This window comes from Chlorocebus sabaeus, chromosome 16, assembly GCF_047675955.1.
Source record: "Chlorocebus sabaeus isolate Y175 chromosome 16, mChlSab1.0.hap1, whole genome shotgun sequence".
NCBI classification, from domain to species: Eukaryota; Metazoa; Chordata; class Mammalia; order Primates; family Cercopithecidae; genus Chlorocebus; species Chlorocebus sabaeus.
The window spans coordinates 39,837,597-39,859,156 of NC_132919.1; the positions used below are offsets into that span (position 1 = coordinate 39,837,597).

At 42.9% G+C, this 21,560-nt stretch overlaps 1 protein-coding gene and 1 long non-coding RNA gene across 2 annotated transcripts in view; one reads left to right on the forward strand and one right to left on the reverse strand.

Moving 5' to 3' along the window:
- TEX14 (testis expressed 14, intercellular bridge forming factor) overlaps positions 1-14,021 on the forward strand; it is a 100,911-nt gene extending 86,890 nt beyond the window's left edge. Inside the window, exons 26-31 of the mRNA XM_073004896.1 lie at positions 921-995; positions 4,701-4,778; positions 5,561-5,660; positions 9,191-9,283; positions 11,214-11,323; positions 12,927-14,021. Of these exons, the coding sequence (XP_072860997.1) occupies positions 921-995; positions 4,701-4,778; positions 5,561-5,660; positions 9,191-9,283; positions 11,214-11,323; positions 12,927-12,982 (512 nt within the window). The 3' untranslated portion in view covers positions 12,983-14,021. The remainder of the gene's footprint in view (positions 1-920; positions 996-4,700; positions 4,779-5,560; positions 5,661-9,190; positions 9,284-11,213; positions 11,324-12,926) is intronic.
- Positions 13,874-21,560, reverse strand: part of LOC140708651 (uncharacterized) — a 33,549-nt gene continuing 25,862 nt past the window's right edge. Inside the window, exons 3-4 of the long non-coding RNA XR_012088803.1 lie at positions 14,496-14,592; positions 13,874-13,967 (exon numbers count right to left, since the gene is read on the reverse strand). This is a non-coding gene — a long non-coding RNA (uncharacterized lncRNA). The remainder of the gene's footprint in view (positions 13,968-14,495; positions 14,593-21,560) is intronic.

Here is a 21,560-nt window from a genome sequence, read left to right on the forward strand (position 1 = left end):
TACACTTTTTTAACCTCACGTACTTTTTTTTTGCATATCTTTTAAATATTTTTATAAATATATAATAATGTGTTTTAGCATAGTGAGATCATATTGTGTATCAGTTCTGGACTGCTTTATTCCCTTGATATATTTTGAGGCTTTTCCCTTGTTATTAAAAATTGCTCATAAATATATATAGTAGTTATAGTCCATTCTACTTGTTGCTTAACCATTTTCTTACGTGTAAGATTTATATCATTTTCCACTTTTTGCTCTTTGTACATAATTTTTTATCTGTACCTCTGATCCTTTCCTTAGGATAGATTGTTAGAAGACAGTTTCCAAATCACAAGGTCTGAGAATATTAGCAGTCTTGAGGCATATTACCTTTATTACTTTAATTTTAACGTCTTCTGTCTTTGATATAACTCTTGGAATTTCCCTCAGGGGGATAGAGATTTTGTAAATTATGTTGAGGTATTTTGGTTAATGTTATAATTGAGCACTTGGGGCAAGACCCAAAGTATGATTGCCTCTAAATCCCCTGGCCTGATAATATTTAGTTAAAGGCCTCCTACTTTGTGCTTTTGTTCATTTTGGCAGGTCCAGAACCTCTGTATTCCTCCAGCAGCCCTGGTCCAGATTGAGCCACTTAGTAAGAATTTGTAAAATATCCTTAGGAAGAGAGGGGCATAGATCAAGCAGTACCAGGGTAAGGGCTGATGTAGGAAAGGAAAGGGATTGGGGTAAAAGTGGGGAGTAAAGACCATTCACATGTTAGGAGGTCTCTACTGGAACTATTATGTAAGAAGTTTCCTTCCTCCTTAGTTTGTTTCGTCATTGAGAGAAATCCTCAGTCAAGTCTATGTGAGAGCCTAGAAAAATTCAGTTCAGGTCCAGAGAGGTGTTAAGACATTTTCCCTTTTGCCTTTTTTAAGAACTAGTAGAAGCCTTCTCACAGCATCACATTGATGAGCTGCCGCCACCATCTCAGGAACTACTTGATGAAATTGGTAAGAGACGTTCAACACAGAATATACTTCTCGGCCCTGTTAGTTATGTCACTGACCACAATATGGTGTCTTTGTCTCAAGTATGAACAGTAGTATCAAAGGCTCTGTGACGGCCTGGTTGAATATAGGAAGGGACAGTTTTCCAAAATTTAGGAAGGGGCAATTTTCCAATAAAATGAGCCACAGCCTGGCCAGGATGATTGGCTTGTATTGGTTGTCATTTTGTTACTTAAAGGACTTATGTTGATGAATCTAAGGGGAAATAACATTCAAGGGGTTTATTATGATGAATTTCTTTTATTAAAGGAGTTCTTTTTTTTTTTTTTTTTTTTTGAGACGGAGTCTGGCTCTGTCGCCCAGGCTGGAGTGCAGTGGCCAGATCTCAGCTCACTGCAAGCTCCGCCTCCCGGGTTCACGCCATTCTCCTGCCTCAGCCTCCCGAGTAGCTGGGACTATAGGCGCCTGCCACATCGCCTGGCTAGTTTTTTGTATTTTTTAGTAGAGACGGGGTTTCACCGGGTTAGCCAGGATGGTCTCGATCTCCTGACCTCGTGATCCACCCGTCTCGGCCTCCCAAAGTGCTGGGATTACAGGCTTGAGCCACCGCGCCCGGCTAAAGGAGTTCTTATCTCCTTTTCAGACCAAACCAGCCATTCCTTTGAGGCCTGAGGTCTGGCTGCTCAGGCCAAGACACCTGTGCTTTCAGTTTTGCCATTAGCTGTAGGTATTAAAGGTATTGAAATTGTGAATAAATCCCCCTCCTAAGAACAGGGAAGTCAGTGGCACAAAACCTAAAGATACCAGAATTTTCAGGCAGAGACTGAGCAGTACCAACCAAATTTTTTTTGCAGCTGATTGGCTGGCCCTGTCCAGCTGATCTGATGCTGAAAGTAAATGTTGCATGGTTATGGAAACTGGGGGCAGGTGGTCTGTTTTCCTAGGAAAGACCTGACTGCTCCTTTTTGATAGCCTGGCCAACCAGCCCTTCACCCTCAGAAAATGCATCTCATCAGACTCTGGATAGTCCAGTTCTTGTTATGGGACCTATATAGAATTTCCTGAGGGGCACCCCTTGGTTTTCAGGGTCTCTGAGGTTTTGTGTTTCATAAAGGAGGAGGTAAATCAGAATTTTCAGGTCTGACTCAGTGGACAGCTCTCTCCAGGCTTATTGTCATAACCCTTAGCTCCTGTCCCTTGGCCTGATGAATGTGGGTGGAGCCAGTCAGTGCTGTCAGACCTTCCTTGGTTTCTTTCTTTTTCCATGGTCATAGGACCTTTCTTGCTTCACTTTACCCTTCCCCCAGTGCCACAGTGTTGTAGAGTCACAGAGTTGTTGGGTCAGGCTCTTAGAGCCCACACTCCCACCCCTGCTTTCCATATCTGGGATTCCCCAGGCAGTCCTTGCAAATTTCTCCTTTCTGGTTGCTCTCCTTAAAATAACAGTACTGCTGAGAGTGGAGGTCACTCCACACGTGTTCTGCTCAGGTAGATTCTTAGTATTATTTGTTCTTGGTCGTAGTTTAAGGCAGTATTGTAGGCTCCTTTGCAGTTTGACCATAGCTGATACTTTTTCTCTGGATCCTGCTGTCTTCCCTCTGTAGTTGCTGTATAAACCTTCCATTCACCTCCTCCATTTCAGCAGCTGTGTTACCAGACTTTGTCCTGGACTCTGGCCTCATGGTGCTGCTGCACCCCAGCACAGTCTGCAGAAGCCTTCCCTCATTTCACTTATGGGAATTATCTGGGCCTCATTTAGCTTATGGGTTTCTAGGTGATGTCTGCACTTTGAGATGGGTCGGTAATTTTGCAGAAGGACAAAGGGCAGAGGGCACTTGAGTAGTTTCTTCTGATAATGGGCTTGCCCGCCCAATTACTATGTATCATCACTCTGTTGTTTCCCCTAAAGAGACATTTGGGAAGTTACTGGAACTCTCAACTGCTATTTTGGAGGGCTCACATCCAAAGCTCTAGGCTCCTGACAGGTGCACAAAGTGGAAGATTCTTTGGAACTAGGATACAGATGATTGTTTAAGATCTGCACTACTTTTAACAAGGACAAAAATGGATTTTTAAAATTTCAAATTATATTAAATGATCTTATGGGGACCCTTGACACCCATGGCTGCCAGGTAGGGCTGCTTCCTGCACTGCAGGAAGGGAGAAGACCTGCACCAGCACTGAAGAGGACCATACCAACGAGCTCAGGGTGGCTTGTCTATGCTGCCTCCCAGCTTGCTCTGCTTCGCAGAGCACTTTGAGGATAAAGCAGCATACTGAGTTAGCAGATGCTTGTCTTAGTCTAGTGAGTATTCCTTGCTTTGCCTTGCCTTGCCTTTTTCCTTGCCTTGCCTTTTTCCTTTTTCCTTTCCTTTGACAGGGTTTCACTCTTGTTGCTCAGACTAGAGCACAATGGAGCGATCTCAGCTCACTGCAACCTTCATTCACCTCCAGGGTTCAAGCAATTCTTCTGCCTCAGCCTCCTGAGTAGCTGGGATTACAGGCATGAGCCACCATGCCCGGCTAATGTTTTGTATTTTTAGTAGAGATGGGGTTCACCATGTTGGTCAGACTGATCTCAAACTCCTGACCTCAGGTGATCCACCTACCTCAGCCTCCCAAAGTACTGGGATTACAGGTGTGAGCCACTGCTCCTGGCCAGACTGAGTATTTCTTTAGGAACTGGAAATGATGGATATTCTTTGCTTTCCATCTTTTCTGTTTCTTTTCTTTTTTTTGAGACAGAGTTTTACCCTATCGCCCAGGCTGGAATGCAGTGGCATCATCTCAGCTCACTGCAACCTCCACCTCCTGGGTTCAAGCAATTCTTGTGCCTCAGCCTCCTGAGTAGCTGGGATTACAGATGTGTGCCACCATGCCTGACTAATTTTTGTGTTTTTAGTAGAGACGGGGTTTTACTATGTTGGCCAGGCTGGTCTCGAACTCCTGACCTCAAGTGATCCACCTGCCTCGGCCTCCCAAAATGCTGGGATTACAGGCATGAGCCACCATGCTCAGCCTGCCTTCTGTCTTTTCATAAACCAGGTAAAAAATATGAAATATAGGCGAATAGAGATGGGAAAACATTTAGATTGTTTTGACGTTACTTTTTGAGAGACTATAAAACAGAGATTAAGAGCATAAACCTTAGAGCTAGACTGCCTGGATTCAGTTCCCAATTTTACCACTTACTCTCTGTGTGATTTTTAGGCAAGTTCCTTAACCTGAATTTCCTCATCTGCTAAATAGGAGTAACAATAACACAGTCTATCTCAGAGGGTTGTTGTGAAGATTAATTGTGAACATTCATCCTGAATTAATGTACGTGAGTGCTTAGAAACAGAACCTGACACCTAGGGTTCTGCAAGTGTTATGTATGATCATCATCATTTCTATTTTGAGTGTCGTGTGGGATTTTGTCATGCTTGAAGAATTCCTTTCAAACCTGGAATGCCCTAAAGCAGTGGTTCTCAAATTTTATTAGGCATCAGAATCACCTGAAGGGCTAGTTAAAACACACATTGCTAGATCCCCAGAGTTTCTGATTCAGCAGGTCTGAGATGAGGCCTGAGAATGAGAATTCCTAACAAGTTTCCAGGTTATGTTAATACTGCTAGTCTAAGGATCACCCTTCGAGAACCACTGCTCTAGAGAATGGCAGGACATGCAAGGGAGGAAATGTTTCCTTTGGCTTTTGTGTTGTGACAGAGCTCTTGAAACAGCAGCAGGGCTCATCCACGGTGTTGCATGAGAACACAGCAAGTGATGCAGGAGGCACTGCAAATGGTAAGCGAACTACCTAGATCCTTTTCATCAGGTTCTTGTAACGCTGTCCCTGGCAACACAGTGGTACATATAGGGAAGTGTGACCTTGAGGTCAGGCACAACTCCACCTCAAGTCTGACTTTATAGTTACTTGTATGGCAAGCTGTTTTACTGTTTCTGAGCCTCAGTTGTCTTAATCTGTAAAATGGGGACAATAATTTCTGTCTCATGAAGTACATATTAGCTCCATGTACAGAGTCATGTACAAGTACTAACATTTTCAGATACTTAGCAAATGTTAGTCCTCTTCCCTTTATAGGACTGCTGGCAGGATGGAATGAGATAGCATATGTAAAATACTTGGCATACATTAAAGAGTACATCCCTTCCCCACCCAAATTCCTTTCCTGGAACTCCAACTTAGAAACATCTAACAAGTGGAGAACAAGATGGTCCCCAAAGTAAATTTGTGCGTTTTGTTTTCATGGTTGCTTGCCTCCTGTTTTATGTGCCCTTTCTTTCTTCTGCTTCCTCTGTCTCCCTTGAGCCTTGGCACAAGCAAGGTTTCCTGTAGCTTCATCTGGCACTGAAAAGCTTCCAAGACCCCAGAAGCAGCTGTTGCAAATACAGGTGGCCTGCAGACTGCCACCTGGCCCCCTGCTCTCGTGGGAAGAGGGGAGCTAATGCATTGCACACTTCAGGGACCACTGATTGGCCTTAATTTTTGAATTCTATTTTAAAGGCAACCTTTCTCAAATTTTTTTTTTCGTTCTAATAAAGTTAATTCTTTCAACTGCTTTTAGACCAAAGGCACTTAGAAGAACAAGAAACTGACAGTAAAAAAGAAGATAGCAGTATGCTTTTGTCCAAAGAAACTGGAGATCTCGGAGAGGACACAGAGAGGTAACAGGAAAAGCTGGACTTTTGAAAGGATTTGAAAAATTGTATTAGTTTATATTAGTTTTTTTTTCTAATATTGACAAATAAGAAATGAAAAAAGTGGTCCTCTTTCATACTATCCTAGTGGCCCCTATTCCTAAAGGGTTGCTTTTTTTTGCTTTAAAAATGTTTAATTGTGATACAGTGTATATAACAAAATTTACCATCTTAACCATTTTTAAGTGCAAGGTCCAATCACATTAATAAGTATATTCACATTGTTGTGCAAGTAATGTCCCAAACCTTTTCATCTTGCAAACTGAAACTCTATACCCATTTAAAAACTCCCCATTTTCACCGGGCGCGGTGGCTCACGCCTGTAATCCCAGCACTTTGGGAGGCCAAGGCAGGCGGATCACAAGGTCAGGAGATCGAGACCATCCTGGCTAACACGGTGAAACCCCGTCTCTACTAAAAATACAAAAAATTAGCCGGGCGTGGTGGTGCGTGCCTGTAGTCCCAGCCACTAGGAGGCTGAGGCAGGAGAATGGTGTGAACCCAGGAGGTGGAGCTTGCAGTGAGCCGAGATGGTGCCACTGCACTCCAGCCTGGGCGACAAAGTGAGACTCTGTCACAAAAAAAAAAAAAAAAACCTCCCGATTTTCTCTTCTTCCCACACCCTGGCCACTACCATTTTGCTTTTTGTTTCTGAGTTTCACTACTGTTGATACTTTACATAAGTGAAATCATACAGTATTTGTCTTTTTGTGACTGGCTTATTTTAACTTAGCATAATGTCCTCAAAGTTCATCCATGTTGTAGCATGTGTCAGCGTTTCCTTCCTTTTTAAGGCTGAGTAATATGTTTCATTTATCCAGTCATCTGTTGATGGATATTTAGGTTGATTCCCCTTTTGTTATGGTGAAGAATTCTACTGTGAACATGAGTGTACGGATATCTCTTTGAGATCCTGCTTTCAATTCTTTTGGATATATACCCAGAAATGGTATTACTGGATCATATGGTAATTCTATTTTTAATTTTTTGAGAACTGCCACACTATTTTCTATAGCAGCTGTCTCACTTTACAGTCCCACCAACAGTGCACAAGGGTTTCAGTTTCTCCATATCCTTGCCAACACTTGTTATTTTCTCTCTCTTTTTGTGGGGGTGGAAGCTTTTTTTTTTTAAAATATAGTAGCCATCCTAATGGGTGTGAGGTGGTGCCTCACTGTAGTTTTGATTTTCCCTTCCCTAATGATTAGTGATTTTGAACATCTTTTCATATCCTTCTTGGCCATTTGTATATCTTCTTTGGAGAAATGTCTGAGTTCTTTGCTGTGTGTGTGTATGTATGTATGCATATGTGTGTGTGTGTATACATATATATGTATATATATGTATGATCTATATATATACAGGTATATATGTATGCATATATGTATGATATCTATATATACATATATATGTATGATCTCTCTCGCTCTCTCTCTCTCTCTCTCTCTATATATATATATATATAAATTAGAGATGGGCTCTATGTTGCCCAGGGTGAACTTGAAGTCCTAGGCTCGAGTGATCTTCCTGCCCCATCCTCCCAAGTTGCTGGGATTACAGGTGCAAGCCACCATGCCTGGCTCTTTGCCTATTTTTTAATAGGGTTATTTGTTGTTATTTTCTCTTGAGTTGTTTTTAGGGTTTTGTTTGTTTATTTTTACTTCATTTTGTTAGGCAAACACAGTTTCAGTCTCTTTCAAAACATTTTAGTTAGAGGCCTTAGATGAGAAAATGGGGGCAGTCATCCAGACAATTCAGTCTAAAAGTACAAGGTTGCCTCAAGAAACCTGACTTTGTTCCTGATTTGGAGCTCTCTTTTTACCTGTGTTGTAGGGTAAACTACTTCAGCTCACCTCCTCTGCCTTATTATCCGGGGCCAGGACTAGGTTAAGGTGAGCTCAGGAGATACACTCCTTGGATACAAAATTGAAGGGAGCAACAAAAAATCTCAGTAGTCAAGATAAGTAATATTTTAGTGCAATTTTTTTTTTTTTTTTTTGAGACAGAGTCCCACATTGTTGCCCAGGCTAGAGTGCAATAGGGCATGAACACCGCTCACTGCAGCCCTGACCTCCTGGCCTCAAGTGATCCTCCTGCCTCAGCCGCCAAGTAGTTGGGTCTACAGGCTCATGCCAACATGCCTAGCTAATTTTTGTATTTTTTGTAGAGATGGGGTTTTTGCCATGTTGCCCAGACTGGCCTTAAACTCCTGAACTCAAGTGATCCATACACCTTGAACTCCCAAAGTGCTGGCATTACAGGGGCTGGGCACAGTGGCTCACACCTATAATCCCAGCCCTTTGGGAGGCCGAGGTGGGTGGATCACTTGAAACCAGGAGTTCGAGGCCAGCCTGGCCAACATGGCAAAACAGCGTCTCTACTAAAATTATGTTTTAAAAAAGTTAGCCAGGCATGGTGGCACACACCTGTTTTCCCAGCTACTCAGGAGGTTGAGGCAGGAGAATCGCTTGAACCTGGAAGGCAGAGGTTGCAATGAGCTGAGATGGTGCCAGGGCACTCCAGCCTGGGCAACAGAGCGAGATTCTGTCTCAAAAAAAAAAAAAAAAAAATTAAGCTCTTTCTACGTGATCAAAAGTTAGCTACTGTTATTGTCGTCTCTTCCTTTTCCAAAAGGGCCAGCAGTGCTGACCACAGATAGATGCTCCACAGATGCTTAGTCATCTCAGTGCTGTGAATGATCAATCTAGGCACCAAGCCAGAGTGGAAGATATTTTTTCAGATGGGCAGGATTTTCAGGCCTTCTTAAAATACTCTACCCTGCATCTTCTAGCCTTTTCTTGGGAAAACATGTAGGAAAGCATGTGTAGTTCTAGCCTCAGGTAGAAAAGTGACTTAGTGACCTAGAATTGAGAACAGAGTCTACCATCAGACTTCGGGAAGCAGTGATCTTAATAGGTGCTGAGGCTTTTTGTCAAGGGGTTAAAGGACTGCTTTAGTGCATATTTCTTCTTTCTTTCTTTTTTCTTTTTTTCTTTCTTTCTTTCTTTATTTATTAATTTTTTTTTTTTTTTTGAGACAGAGTCTTGCTCTGTTGCCCAGGCTAGAGTGCAGATCTCGGCTCACTGCAGCTGCCACCTCCTAGGCTCAAGCTATTCCCCTGCCTCAGCCTCCCAGGTAGCTGGGATTACAGGTGCATGCGACCATGCCCAGCTGATTTTTGTATTTATAGTAGAGATGGGGTTTGACCATGCTGGCCAGGGTGGTCTCAAACTCCTAACCTCAGGTGATCCACCCACCTCGGCCTCCCAAAGTTCTGGGATTACAGGTGTGAGCCACCGCGCCCTACCAGTGCATATTTCAGTCAGATCTAAGTGACCTCTGTGACTCCAGACACAATCTCACTGAACTCATTTTTTCATACATATAGTGAAAGCACAGGTTTTAAGGTCCCTTTCTACTCTAAAGTGTTATGCATCTTTGTCAAGGGAGATGGGAAATGACTGTTGTCTCCATTCTCTTCACTTGTCCTTGAACAGAGCTCACTCTACTCTGGATGAGGACCTGGAAAGATGGCTGCAGCCACCTGAGGAGAGCATGGAGCTACAAGACCTTCCCAAGGGCTCTGAAAGGTTATTGTTCCCCAAGAGGGAATCCTTTTTTCCTTTTCGGGAAGTGGGGCTAAGTTTTAGACTTCTTGGAGAATGAATGCCTGGTGATGGCATTACATTGATTTAGATAAGCCAGTCCTGACTCCACCTGTCTGCACTCATATTTGCCCCTCTTCCTCTGACCACCCACAGTACTCAAGATATTGATTAGCACATTCATGTCAGTATAGACAGAGGCTTCTAAGTTTGCTGTATCTTGGCCCTGCTACCTTTGACATTTTCATCAGTCATTTGAATTAAATCAGAAAAGGCATGCTTATCAAATTTTTAGATAACACAAATCTAGGAATGAATGCTGATGTGATGAGTAATAGTCTGAGGATTCAAAATCATCTTGACAGGTGGAAATGTTAGATTCTGTAAAAGATAAAGGTCAAAGATCCAAAATTACAGAATGTGTGAGACCTGGTCTAATTGAAGTTTTCATCAGAAGCTTCTGCTCACTATAATTTTACTGAGGGCAAGAAGTATGTCTTATTTTTGTGTGCCCAGTACTGAGCCATGCATCTTGAGACACGATGAGAAGTCAAGAAATTCTTCCTGAGAAGGCATGGGCAATGACTCTGTGAGGCCTGTTTGATGAAGTGCTGAAAAGGTCAATGCAGCACTGATGCTGGATATATAGAAACGTACTGTCCAGATGATGGTAATGTGCTGCTTAGAGGAGTCCTAGGACCAATGTGGGGCTCCATTCTGGGCATCACATTTTAAAAGGGATATTAACAAACACAAGAGTGTGACCACAAATCAGAGATCTGGAAACCATGTCATACAAGAACAGCTGAAGGAGCTGAGAAGCTCAGCCTGAGAAGAGCAGATGGAATGGAGAATTTGATAGCTGCCCTCAAATACCTGAAATATTGTGAAGTAAAGAGAGTCAGCTTACTTTTCTGCCCCAGAAGACTGATTAGTGACTAGAAATTGCAGAGTAACAGATTTTTATTCAGTAAAGCACAAACCTAATAGCCACAGCTATCTGATAAAGGGAACAGCTGCCTGCCTTTACACTTACTTTAGTAATGGTTACTGCTGCTCAGGCAGTGGCTGGATGATTCCCTGTCTCGGGCATTTGAACGGGGGTGGAAGATAACCCAAAGGCCTCCTCCAACTCTTGAGCCTGTGATTCTATTAGTGTGAAAATATTAAGAGGGGAAAAATCCTTTTGACTGTAGCTGGCTTTATTTTCTCTCTCATTTTACGTATTTTGTTTTGACTATCCACCACATGAAAACAGAATAATCCCTAAACAATGTTATTTTGGTTCAACCAGCATCCACCGAGCACTGACAATGTCCAAAGCACTGTGCTAGGGGCTGGAGGTACCACGAAGAGGGATAAGATGGCTCCGCCTATAAGGAGTTTCCAGTTGGGTCAAGGGGATGGTTTCTGCTTAATAGATTGACAAACGTGGTCTTAAATTTTGAGGTACTTAAATTATTTACATATTTCACTTAGGAGAGAGTTTCGGGAAATGAAGATAAGATGATAAAATAAATGATGGTTTTGAAAAGGACACCCATGAAAATTTAAGTAAAATGCCTTTTTTTTCCTTTGAGGCAATGTAGCATAGTGGTTGAAAGCAGAGTCTAGGGCAGACTGAGTCTGAGGTCAGATTCCAGCTCTAGGAATTATTAGGTGTGTAATTTAACTTCTGTGTGCCTCAGTTTCCTCATTGCTTAATGGGGATGGCAGTGGTAACTACCTTATATACTTATGATAATTAAATGAGTTAAATTATAGCACTTAAACCAATGCCTGGTCCATAGAGAACACTCTTGTTAGTGCTAGCTATTATATGGTTTTTTTTGTTTGTTTGTTTTTTTGTTTTGAGTACAGTCCTGTTTTCTTGGCTGTTGCGCATATGTTTTGATTCCCCAAATCGTTGTTACAGGGAGATAAATATCAAAGATCAAGAAGTTGGTGAAGACAAGAGAAAAAGGGAAGATAGCATCACGCCAGAGAGAAGGAAATCAGAGAGTGTTTTAGGGACTTCTGAAGAAGGTATGAATTAATGAGTATTTATAATGTAGTCTGTAGTCCTTGGGCTTTGATGTGCATCAAAGTTATTTAGAAATGTTTCCCAGATGCTATACATAATCCTCCTGCCTTTGATAATTTATTTTTCCCTGCAGTTCAGCCCAGGTATTCTGTTAATTGCCAATCATAGCTTTATCACAAAAACAGTAATAGCATCCAATTCTATTTCCAAAGCAAGCTTTTGCCCAGTCTCATCATCATTATCTTGCACATTGCCTGGAGAGACGTTTGCTTCTTTTTTTTTTTTTTTTAAAGACAGTTTCACTCTTGTTGCCCAGGCTGGAGTGCAGTGGCACGATCTCAGCTCATCGCAACCTCCGCCTCCTGGGTTCAAGTGATTCCCCTGCCTCAGCCTCCCCAGTAGCTGAGATTGTAGGTGCGCGCCACCACATCCAGCTGATTTTTGCGTTTTTAGTAGAGACGGGGTTTCACCATGTTGGCCAAGATGGTCTCAATCTCTTGACCTCAGGTGATCTGCCCACCTCGGCCTCTCAAAGTGCTGGGATTACAGGCGTGAGCCACTGCATCCAGTCGATGTTTTGCTTCTAATTGTCCAACGTCTTCAAAAGAGTTTTAAATTTAGCTCACATAGATGCTTCAAAATCCAATAAGAAATCACATTTATGGACTTTAAATGGAGCCTACAAGTAATGTAAAAATTATAAATTAACCTTAATTTTAAAACTATTTTGATAGAGCTTGAAGGCTTCTGATATGCCCTTTACAATGATGCTTTCCCATATTTAAGTTCTTCCTACTTAGGGAGGTAAGAGACATTAACTCTTTCAGATCATCTGGTATTCCTTTCATCCCTTCCTGATTTCCTTCTCATTCTCCCCATCTCTGCCCTGCTTTGTGCCCCAGAATGCTGGCCCTAGTGGACTGCATCTCCTGGACTTCCTGTTTGCCAATGACAGGCCCCAGCAGAAGATTAAGGGGGCTAGAGAGAAGTTGGGGTATTACTTTGCCTCCCTGCTTACTTCAGCACCTTGTACCTGGTAGAAGTGGTGTCCCTCCACAAGTGCAGCTTCTGTAGGCAGCCCATTCATCCCAATTCCAGCTCTCATTAGGCTCTGGTAACTGACCTCTTATCTCCAACACTCAGTTCCTTCAGACTTAGGCTTCCCACTGCTGCTAATCACTGGATGCCTTGACATTCCTTGTTTGTTCCCTTAACTCTAAATAAACCTCTGTATGTAGTCACTTCATTAAGGATCTTTATTTGAACCAGCCATGGGTACATTCTGTTTCTTCCAGAACCCTGACTGCAACAGGGCCTACAGCATGTAGACATTTAGCTATTAATAGTATTGATTTCACTGAGAAGATAATACAGGGACTTTGTGAATTAGTGTCATTAGTGTCCATTGCTGTGGCAGAAAACTATAGAATGTTAGGAGGGGAACCCATTAACTGTGTTTTTAGAAAGTCTATCTGGCAGAATATAACAACCATTGTAGGTAAAACAGTCTACCCTAAATGAGAGGGAGCACTAATATGAATACTGGCACCCTTTGACCTAGAAAATAATCATGTTGTTTTTTCCTTCCTCTTATATTTCATCAAGATGAACTAAAACCCTGTTTTTGGAAGCGACTAGGTTGGTCTGAATCATCCAGGTAATGAGATACGAGATGTTTGTAGATCAAAAGTCATATGTATAGACAACAGAAGCAGAATTAAAAACATTTACCAGTGTCTAAATACACATTAATGACAAAGACTTGAATTTAGACAAAGTCACTCAATTTTTAAAATGTTAGTGTTTATAGTTAATTAAAATGTAAAGTGAAATTAATGCCAACTTTGATTAAATAAGTGATAGAGTCAGCATAAGAACAGTTTTAGGCCGGGCACGGTGGCTCACGCCTGTAATTCCAACACTTTGGGAGGCCTAGGTGGGCAGATCACCTGAGGTCAGGAGTTCAAGACCAGCCTGGCCAACATGGCGAAACCCTGTCTCTACTACAAATACAAAAATTAGCCAGGCATAGTGGCAGGTGCCTGTAATCCCAGCTACTTGGGAGGCTGAGGCAGGAGAATCACTTGAACCCAGGAGGCAGAGGTTGCAGTGAGCCGAGATCAAGCCATTACACTCCACCTGGGGAACAAGAGCAAGACTCTGTCTCAAAAAAAAAAAGAACAGTTTTAATATGGAGAGAATACAGAAGATGCTGCTGTGAATTGCTTTTTCGTCATTTTGCCTTTCCATGACACACTGTTGGTCATAATCGCCCTTGATTATAAAGACCAAAATCCCTTTCCCTTGAATTTAATTGAGTAGAAAGAAGATGTGATTTGTGTCTTTAAAAAACATACACACCAACTTGAAACTTCCTTTTTTGTTCTTTAAAAAACATGTGCATAGGATAATCGTGCTGGATCAGAGTGACTTGTCAGACTGACTGTAATCGGATCGTAGATGGACTCCTGGCCTGAGTTTTAAGTGTCCTGGTTGTGAGCTCCTTTCTTGTCTTTCTGCTTCAGTTGCTATCAGGGCAGCAGTTCCAGTTCTGTAAGTCTCCCTTTGTTCAGCTGCCACAATGGACATCATCGTTTGGCCCTCTCTGTTAGCAGCACATTCAACCATTTGTTTTCAGTCAGATTTCTGAAAAGTGAGAGGTAGTTTTGATTGTAAAAATTTTTGGTTGTGCCTAGAATGGCTTTGGTTTTATTGATGTTAATTTTCAAAAACTTTAACTCTTGTTATATAATAAAATGTTTACTTTTAATAACAGATTTCGCTGTGTAAGATGTATTTCTGAATTTGAGTTATTGGGAGTTGTGGGGAGAACTGCCACCCAAAGAGGCTTCAATTTCTGACAAATATGCAACTACTGCTACCACTCATTATACATACTGGTACCAGTCATCTGTGTCTCATAACAGAACTACAGCTGAGAGTGCCATATTCCCATTCCAGCTAGAATTGGCTCACACAATCAAAGTATAGGTAGTGGCCAGATGTGGTGGTTCACGTCTATAATCCCAGCACTTTGGGAGGCCAAGGCAGGAGGATTGCTTGAGCCCAGGAATTCGAGACTGGCCTAGGTAACAGAGGGAGTTCCCTGTCACTATAAAAAATTTAAAAATTAGGCAGACATGATGGTGCATGTCTATAGTCCTAGCTACTTACAAGGCTGAGGTGGGACGATCACTTGAGCCCAGGAAGTTGAGGCTGCAGTGAGCTGTGATTACACCACTGCATTCCAGCTTGGGTGCAGAGTGAGACCCTGTCTCAAAAAAAAAAAAAAAAAAAAAAAAAGTAAGTACAGGTAGCAATAAAGTCCTAAGATAGTTTGAACTCGTTAAGGTGAACAAATATTATCTCCATATATTTTGTATTGTACCACTAAGATCATAGCATTGTCTCTAATTTAGCCTGTTGTGACCACTGGCCAGATGCACATGTGCAGTTTTTTTGTTTGTTTTTATTTTTGTTTTGAGACACAGTCGCTCTGTCACCCAGGCTTGAGTACAGTGGTGCGATCTTGGCTCACTGCAACCACCAACTCCCGGATTCAAGCGATTCCCCTGCCTCAGCCTCCTGAGTACCTGGGACTATAGGCGCATGCCACCACACCCGGCTAATTTTTTTGTATTTTTAGTAGAGATGGGGTTTCACCGTGTTAGGCAGGATGGTCTCAATCTCCTGACCTCATGATCCGCCTCCCTCGGCCTCGCAAAGTGCTGGGATTACAGGCGTGAGGCCTGGCCATGCAGATTTTTTATATACCTTTACCAACCTCCAGTTTGGAATCTTCATGATGAATAAAAACATTTTACTTTCTTTTTTTTTTGAGACAGAGTCTCACTCTGTTGCCCAGGCTGGAGTACAGTGGTACCGTCTTAGCTCACTACAACCTCTACCTCCTGGGTTCAAGTGATTCTTGTGCCTCAGCTTCCCGGGTAGCTGTTATTACAGGTGTGCACTCCCACAGTGCACACTATCACACCCAGCTAATTTTTGTATTTTCAGTAGAGATGGAGTTTCACCACGTTGGCCAGGCCGGTCTCGAACTTCTGACCTCAAATGATCCGCCTGCCTTGGCCTCCCAAAGTGCTGGGATTACAAGCGTGAGCCACTGTGCCTGGCCATGAATAAAAACATTTTCTTAGAAGCTATGTGCTGTTGTGCAGTACTAGTAAGCTAACATTTTATTATTCTGTCTTGGTGAGTAAATAGTAGGTCTTTTGTTTGTGAAAACTGAATAGTTCTTATTGTAGATGGTTATATTCATACTTCTTTGCACTCAGAAATTTTAGCCTGCACAGATAAAATGAGAAGGTATAAATCTATGTGACCATTTTAAAGTAAGGAAACAGTTGCTTGCTGTTGTAACCAGAGAAAAAACACCCAAAAATGAATTAGTTTATAAATAATACTAGGTGAAGAAAAGTTTGATTTTCTTAGAGGCAGGATCTCACTTTGTTGCCTAGGCTAGAGTGCAGTGGCACAATCATGGCTCACTGCAGCCTTGAACTCCTGGACTCAAGCGATCCTTCCACCTCAGCCTCCCAAGTAGCTCGGACTACAGACATGGGCCACCACACCTGACTTTTTTTTTTTTTTTTTTTTTTTGAGACGGAATCTCTCTGTTATCACCTGGTCTGGAGTGCAATGGCATGATCTCGGCTCACTGCAACCTCTGCCTCCCAGGTTCCAGCAATTCTCCTGCCTCAGCCTCCCAAGTACCTGGGATTACAGGTGCCTGCTACCACACCTGGCGAATTTTTGTATTTTTAGTAGAGATGGGGTTTCACCATGTTGGTCAGGCTGATCTCGAACTCCTGACCTCAGGTGATCCACCCGCCTTGGCCTCCCAAAGTGCTGGGATTACAGGTGTGAGCCACTGTGTGCGCCTGGATTTTTTTAAACAATTTTTAGGAGAGATAAAGTCTCCCTACGTTGCTAGGTTGGTCTCAAACTCCTGGGTCAAGTGATCCTCCTGCCTCAGCTTCCCAAAGTGCTGGGATTACAGGTGCGAGCCACTGCTCCTGGCCTGGATGAAGAAAATTTAAAGGATACAAGGATTTAAAATACGCCATTTTCCTCTCATAAAAGGTATTCTAATCGATGAGACAAAACCAACATATGTACAAATGTAAGGACCAATAACAGACATATCATGATAAATGATGAGCTATATTATTATGGCATTAATTATTAGTATTCATAAAGGCTACAAGTCCTAGTATACAAGTTCCTGCTGATAAGGACTGTAATCTCCTTTATTCAGAGTAGACTCTTCTGTCTGGCCAGTGACTGTAATATTGGCCAATATTAACATTTATAATATTGGCAGGTATTATTTATTGGTTATAGAGCAACTGTGATGTGCCATTTACCTTATAAACATTAATCCTTTTCTTGCACATAGCAGTCCCACTGTGTTTTCTTTTCTTTTCTTTTTTCTTTTCTTTTCTTTCAGATGGAGTCTCACTCTGTCACCCAGGCTGGAGTATAATGGCACAATCTCGGCTCACTGCAACCTCTGCCTCCTGGATTCAAGCAGTTCTCTCACCTCAGCCTCTGGAGTAGTTGGGATTACAGGTGCATGCCAGCACACCCAGCTAATTTTTGTATTTTTAGTAGAGATGGGGTTTCACCATGTTGACCAGGCTGGTCTTGAACTCCTGACCTCAAGTGATCCACCTGCCTGGGCCTCCCAAAGTGCTGGGACTACAGGCGTGAGCCACCGTGCCCAGGTACTGTGTTTCTTTAGTATGTGTCTTCTCCCACTCTCATCATCTATTTCAGACTTCCATCCTTCACTTTGCATAAACTCTTAACAGATGACTTTACCTCCAACTTTACAGAAAAAAATGGAAGCCATCAGATGGGAATGAACTCAGCTGCCTGCCACCAAACCAAAACTACTAACATGGCCACATCTATCTGTGTAGAAAAAAACAGTTGTAGGTGAAGCAGTCTGCCCTGCACTAGAGATGGACTTATTCTACACCTATTCTTTTCACTTTCCTTCCTGTTATACTGAAGGAGGTGTCTCTCTTCCTGTCCTTGGCCAATATCATCTTTTTTCCACTCAGGGTTATCTTTCCCAGGTTATCATTTCTCTTTTTAGTAGCTTCAACCCACCCCTCATTTTTTTTGAGACAGAGTTTCACCATGTTGCCCAAGCTGGACTCAAACTCCTGAGGTCAAGTAATCCTCCTACCTCAGTTTCCCAAGGTGCTGGGACTACAGGCTCTTGTCACTGAGCCTGGCTTCTTCTTTTCTTTTCATCAGCATTAACACACTTGGATTTTCCTATCTTTAAAAAGCATTTCCTGGATCTCACCTAGTTTTCCAGCTACTGTCTCATCTCTCTCCTCCCATTGCAACAAGAGTTCTTGAGAGAGTTGTCTACACCTGCTATCTTTAGTGCCTTACCTCCCACTACCTCCTCAGCCCATTAGAATCTGAATTCTACTTCCATTCTCTAGCAGTCATTTAAGATCACAGTGACACAGAGCCGGGCGCCGTGGCTCATGCCTGTAATCCCAGCACTTTGGGAGACCAAGGCAGGTAAATCACCTGAGGTCAGGAGTTTGAGATCAGCCTGGCCAACATGGCAAAACCCTGTTTCTACCAAAAATACAAAAAAAAATGAGCTGGCTGTGGTTGTGCATACCTGTAATCCCAGCTACTCAGGAGGCTGAGGCAGGAGGATCGCTTGAACCCAGGAGGTGCAGGTTGCAGTGAGCTGAGATCCTGCCACTGCACTCCAGCCTGGGCAACAGAGCTTGATGGTGTCTAAAAGAAAAAGAAAAAATGAAAAAAATCACAGCAACTCTTACTCGTAAATCTGATGGACACTTTGGCCTCCTTGTCATTTGCTCTTTATTCCCTTGGCTTTCCTGATGTCACACTCTGGTTTTCCTTCTATCTCTGTTGATTACTCCACCTCAGCCTCCTTTGGGGGTTCCACCTCTATCTTTTCTCACTGCAAGTTCTTCTCCTAAGAGACCTTGTTCACTCCCATGGCTTCAGTTAGTGTCTATATATATATACTGACAGCTCCCAGATTTGTGTTCTAGTCTAGGACTAGATTCTCTTCTTAGCTCATATTACTACCCATATATTTGATTTCTCCATTTGGACTGAACTCATAGTCTTAACTTTCTCCACCTCCAGCATTCCCCTTCCAATCAGTGGTTTTGCTGTCCAGTCAGCCACTCAAACCAGAAACCCAGGAGTCATCCTTGACTCTTCTCCCATTCCTTTACTCCTTATTAAAAAAAAAAAAAAATCAGGCCGGGTGCTTTGGCTCATATCTGTAATCCTAGCACTTTGAGGGGCCAAGGTCGGGGGATTGCTTGAGGCCAGGAGTTTGAGACCAACCTGGTCAACATAGCAAGACCGTGTTTCTATAAAATATTGAAAAATTAGCCAGGTGTGGTGGCATGCGCCTGTAGTCCTAGCTACTCGAGAGGCTGAGACAGGAGGATTGCCTGACCCTAGGAGTTCAATGCTACAGTGACCCATGATTGTGCTACTGTACTGTAGCCTTGGCAACAGAGCAGGACACTGTCTCAAAAAAAAAAAAAAAAAAAAAATCAATCATTGGCAATGCACAGTGGTGCACACCTGTAGTCCCAGCTATTCAAGAGGCCTCCAAAATCTATGTCCTTTATGCCCATTTCTTTCCATTTCTATTGCCACTGCACTAATCCAGACTATAATTAATTCCTCCCTGGACCATTGCAACAGCCTCCTGAAGTGGCTGCTTCCATTCAGTCTCACATTCAACAGATATATTTTGCATGACTCCTGTGTTCCACGTACTACTTTAGGTGCCGGGGTGATAGCGAACAAAGCAGAGTCCCTGCTGTCCTGAAGTTAAATGAACAAATGGTAAAAGCTATGAAGAAAACAAATAGGTTAAAGTGATAATTGGGTCGGGGAGCAACTTAACATTAGCTGGGGCTATTCAAGGGAAAGTTGCTCTGAAGAAGTGACCCTTGAGCGTTGATTGGAATGATGACAAAGAGCCAGTCTTGTGACTCTGGGAGATGAACATGCCAGCAAGGGAATGGCAAGTGCAAAGGCCCCATAGGAAACACCGAATTAGAGCAGCAGAAGGCCGGTGTGATGGTGGAGGGTAATCCGGGGGGAGGCTGGTAGAGTAGAATAACCTGTAGGGAGGCTGATAGGAGACGAAGTGAGGCTGGAGACTGAGGAGGGTAATTATAGACCATGGCAAAAAGTGGAAATCCAGTGGAAGGTTCTAAGTAAGGGGACAGAGTGGGATAAAACAAACTGAGCTACATTTTTTAAAGATTTCTTTAATACTCTCTCTTCTCTACTTTTTCTCTACAATGATCTTTTTATCATGAAAAAATAATTGTTTTATTTCCTTGTTAAGATCTTTGCCCATAGCTCTTAGACATAACTGGATTCCTCTCAGTTCTTCAAATACATCATGGCACATGCTGTTCTCCCTGCCCAGAATGTCCTTCCTCATAGGGACCTCATTTTTCAGTTCTTAAGTTATTTACACTTCACTTCCTCGGGGAGTTTTCCTGAAGTCTATGAACCTTAGAGTAGGTTAGGGCCCTCTGTAAGATACTCCCATTTTTCGTTGCCTGCCCTCTCCCTGCCAACACACATAACCACTTTTTTTTTGTTGTTTATTTCTGAGATGGAGTCTTGCTCTGCTGCCCAGGCTTCAGTGCAGTGCCACAATCTCGACTCACTGCAACCTCCACCTCCTGGGTTCAAGCGATTCTTCTGTCTTAGCCTCCCAAGTAGCTGGAACCACAGGCGCGTGCCACCACACGCAGCTAATTTTTCGTATTTTTAGTAGAGACAGGGCTTCACCATGTTAGCCAGGATGGTCTCGATCTCCTGACCTCGTGATCCACTAGCCTTGACCTCCCAAAGTGCTGGGATTACAAGCGTGAGCCACTGCGCCCAGCCCATAACCACATTTTTATTTCATAGCATATAGCACACTTAAAAGCCAATAGAATGTTCTACCACCACCTGTGGAACTTACATACAACTGTAAGTTCCACAAGGCCAGGGATCATGTCTGGGTTGTTCATTGAGGTATCCCCAGCTCCTGGCACAGAACCTGCACATATTAGGTGCTCAACAAATATTCGTTAACTGAGTATTTTTTTTTTTTTTTTTTTTTTTTTGAGACGGAGTCTTGCTCTGTAGCCCGGGCTGGACTGCAGTGGCCGGATCTCAGCTCACTGCAAGCTCCGCCTCCCGGGTTTATGCCATTCTCCTGCCTCAGCCTCTGGAGTAGCTGGGACTACAGGCGCCCGCCACCTCGCCCGGCTAGTTTTTTGTATTTTTAGTAGAGACGGGGTTTCACCGTGTTAGCCAGGATGGTCTCGATCTCCTGACCTCGTGATCCGCCCGTCTCGGCCTCCCAAAGTGCTGGGATTACAGGCTTGAGCCACCGCGCCCGGCCATTAACTGAGTATTTTTAATCTTCACAATTAGCACTACTTACAAAAGAAGAGACTACCCAAAGAGGGTTCCATGACCTTCCCAAGATCATACTAAACATTAATTTGCATACTTACAGTAAAACACAGTAGCTTATGTTGGAGTGTCAGACAAGCAAACCCTGCCTCAGCCCTTCCACCAACAGCTTACCCTGAGATTATAGTTTAAGAGTGCCCTAAGCAAAGTTTCAGGATTGTGAAAGTGAACCAAGGGCCAACTTCAAGTTAAAACTTACTGCTATGGTTTGAATGTTTATCCTCTTGAAACTCAGGTTGAAATTGAATCTCAGTGCACCAGTATTAGGAAGTGGGCCTTCAAGAGGTGACTGGGTCATGAGCACTCAATCCTCTTGAATGTATTAACCCATTAATGGATTAATGGGTTATCATGGAAGTTGACTAGTTATAAAAGCCACTTTGCTTCTCTCTTGTGACCCCCTTTTGCCCTGTGATGCCTTCTGCCATGTTATGATGGAACAAAAAGGCCCTCACCAGATGTGGCCTCTCGACCTTGGACTTCCCAGCATCCAGAATTGTAAGAAATACAATTTTTTCTTTTCTTTTTTTTTTTTTTTTTTTTGAGACAGAGTCTCACTCTGTCGCCCAGGCTGGAGTGCAGTGGCGCTATCTTGGCTCACTGCAACCTCCACCTCCCAGGTTCAAGTGATTCTCCTACCTCAGCCTCGTAAGTAGCTGGGATTACAGATGTGTGCCATCATGCCTGGCTAGTTTTTGT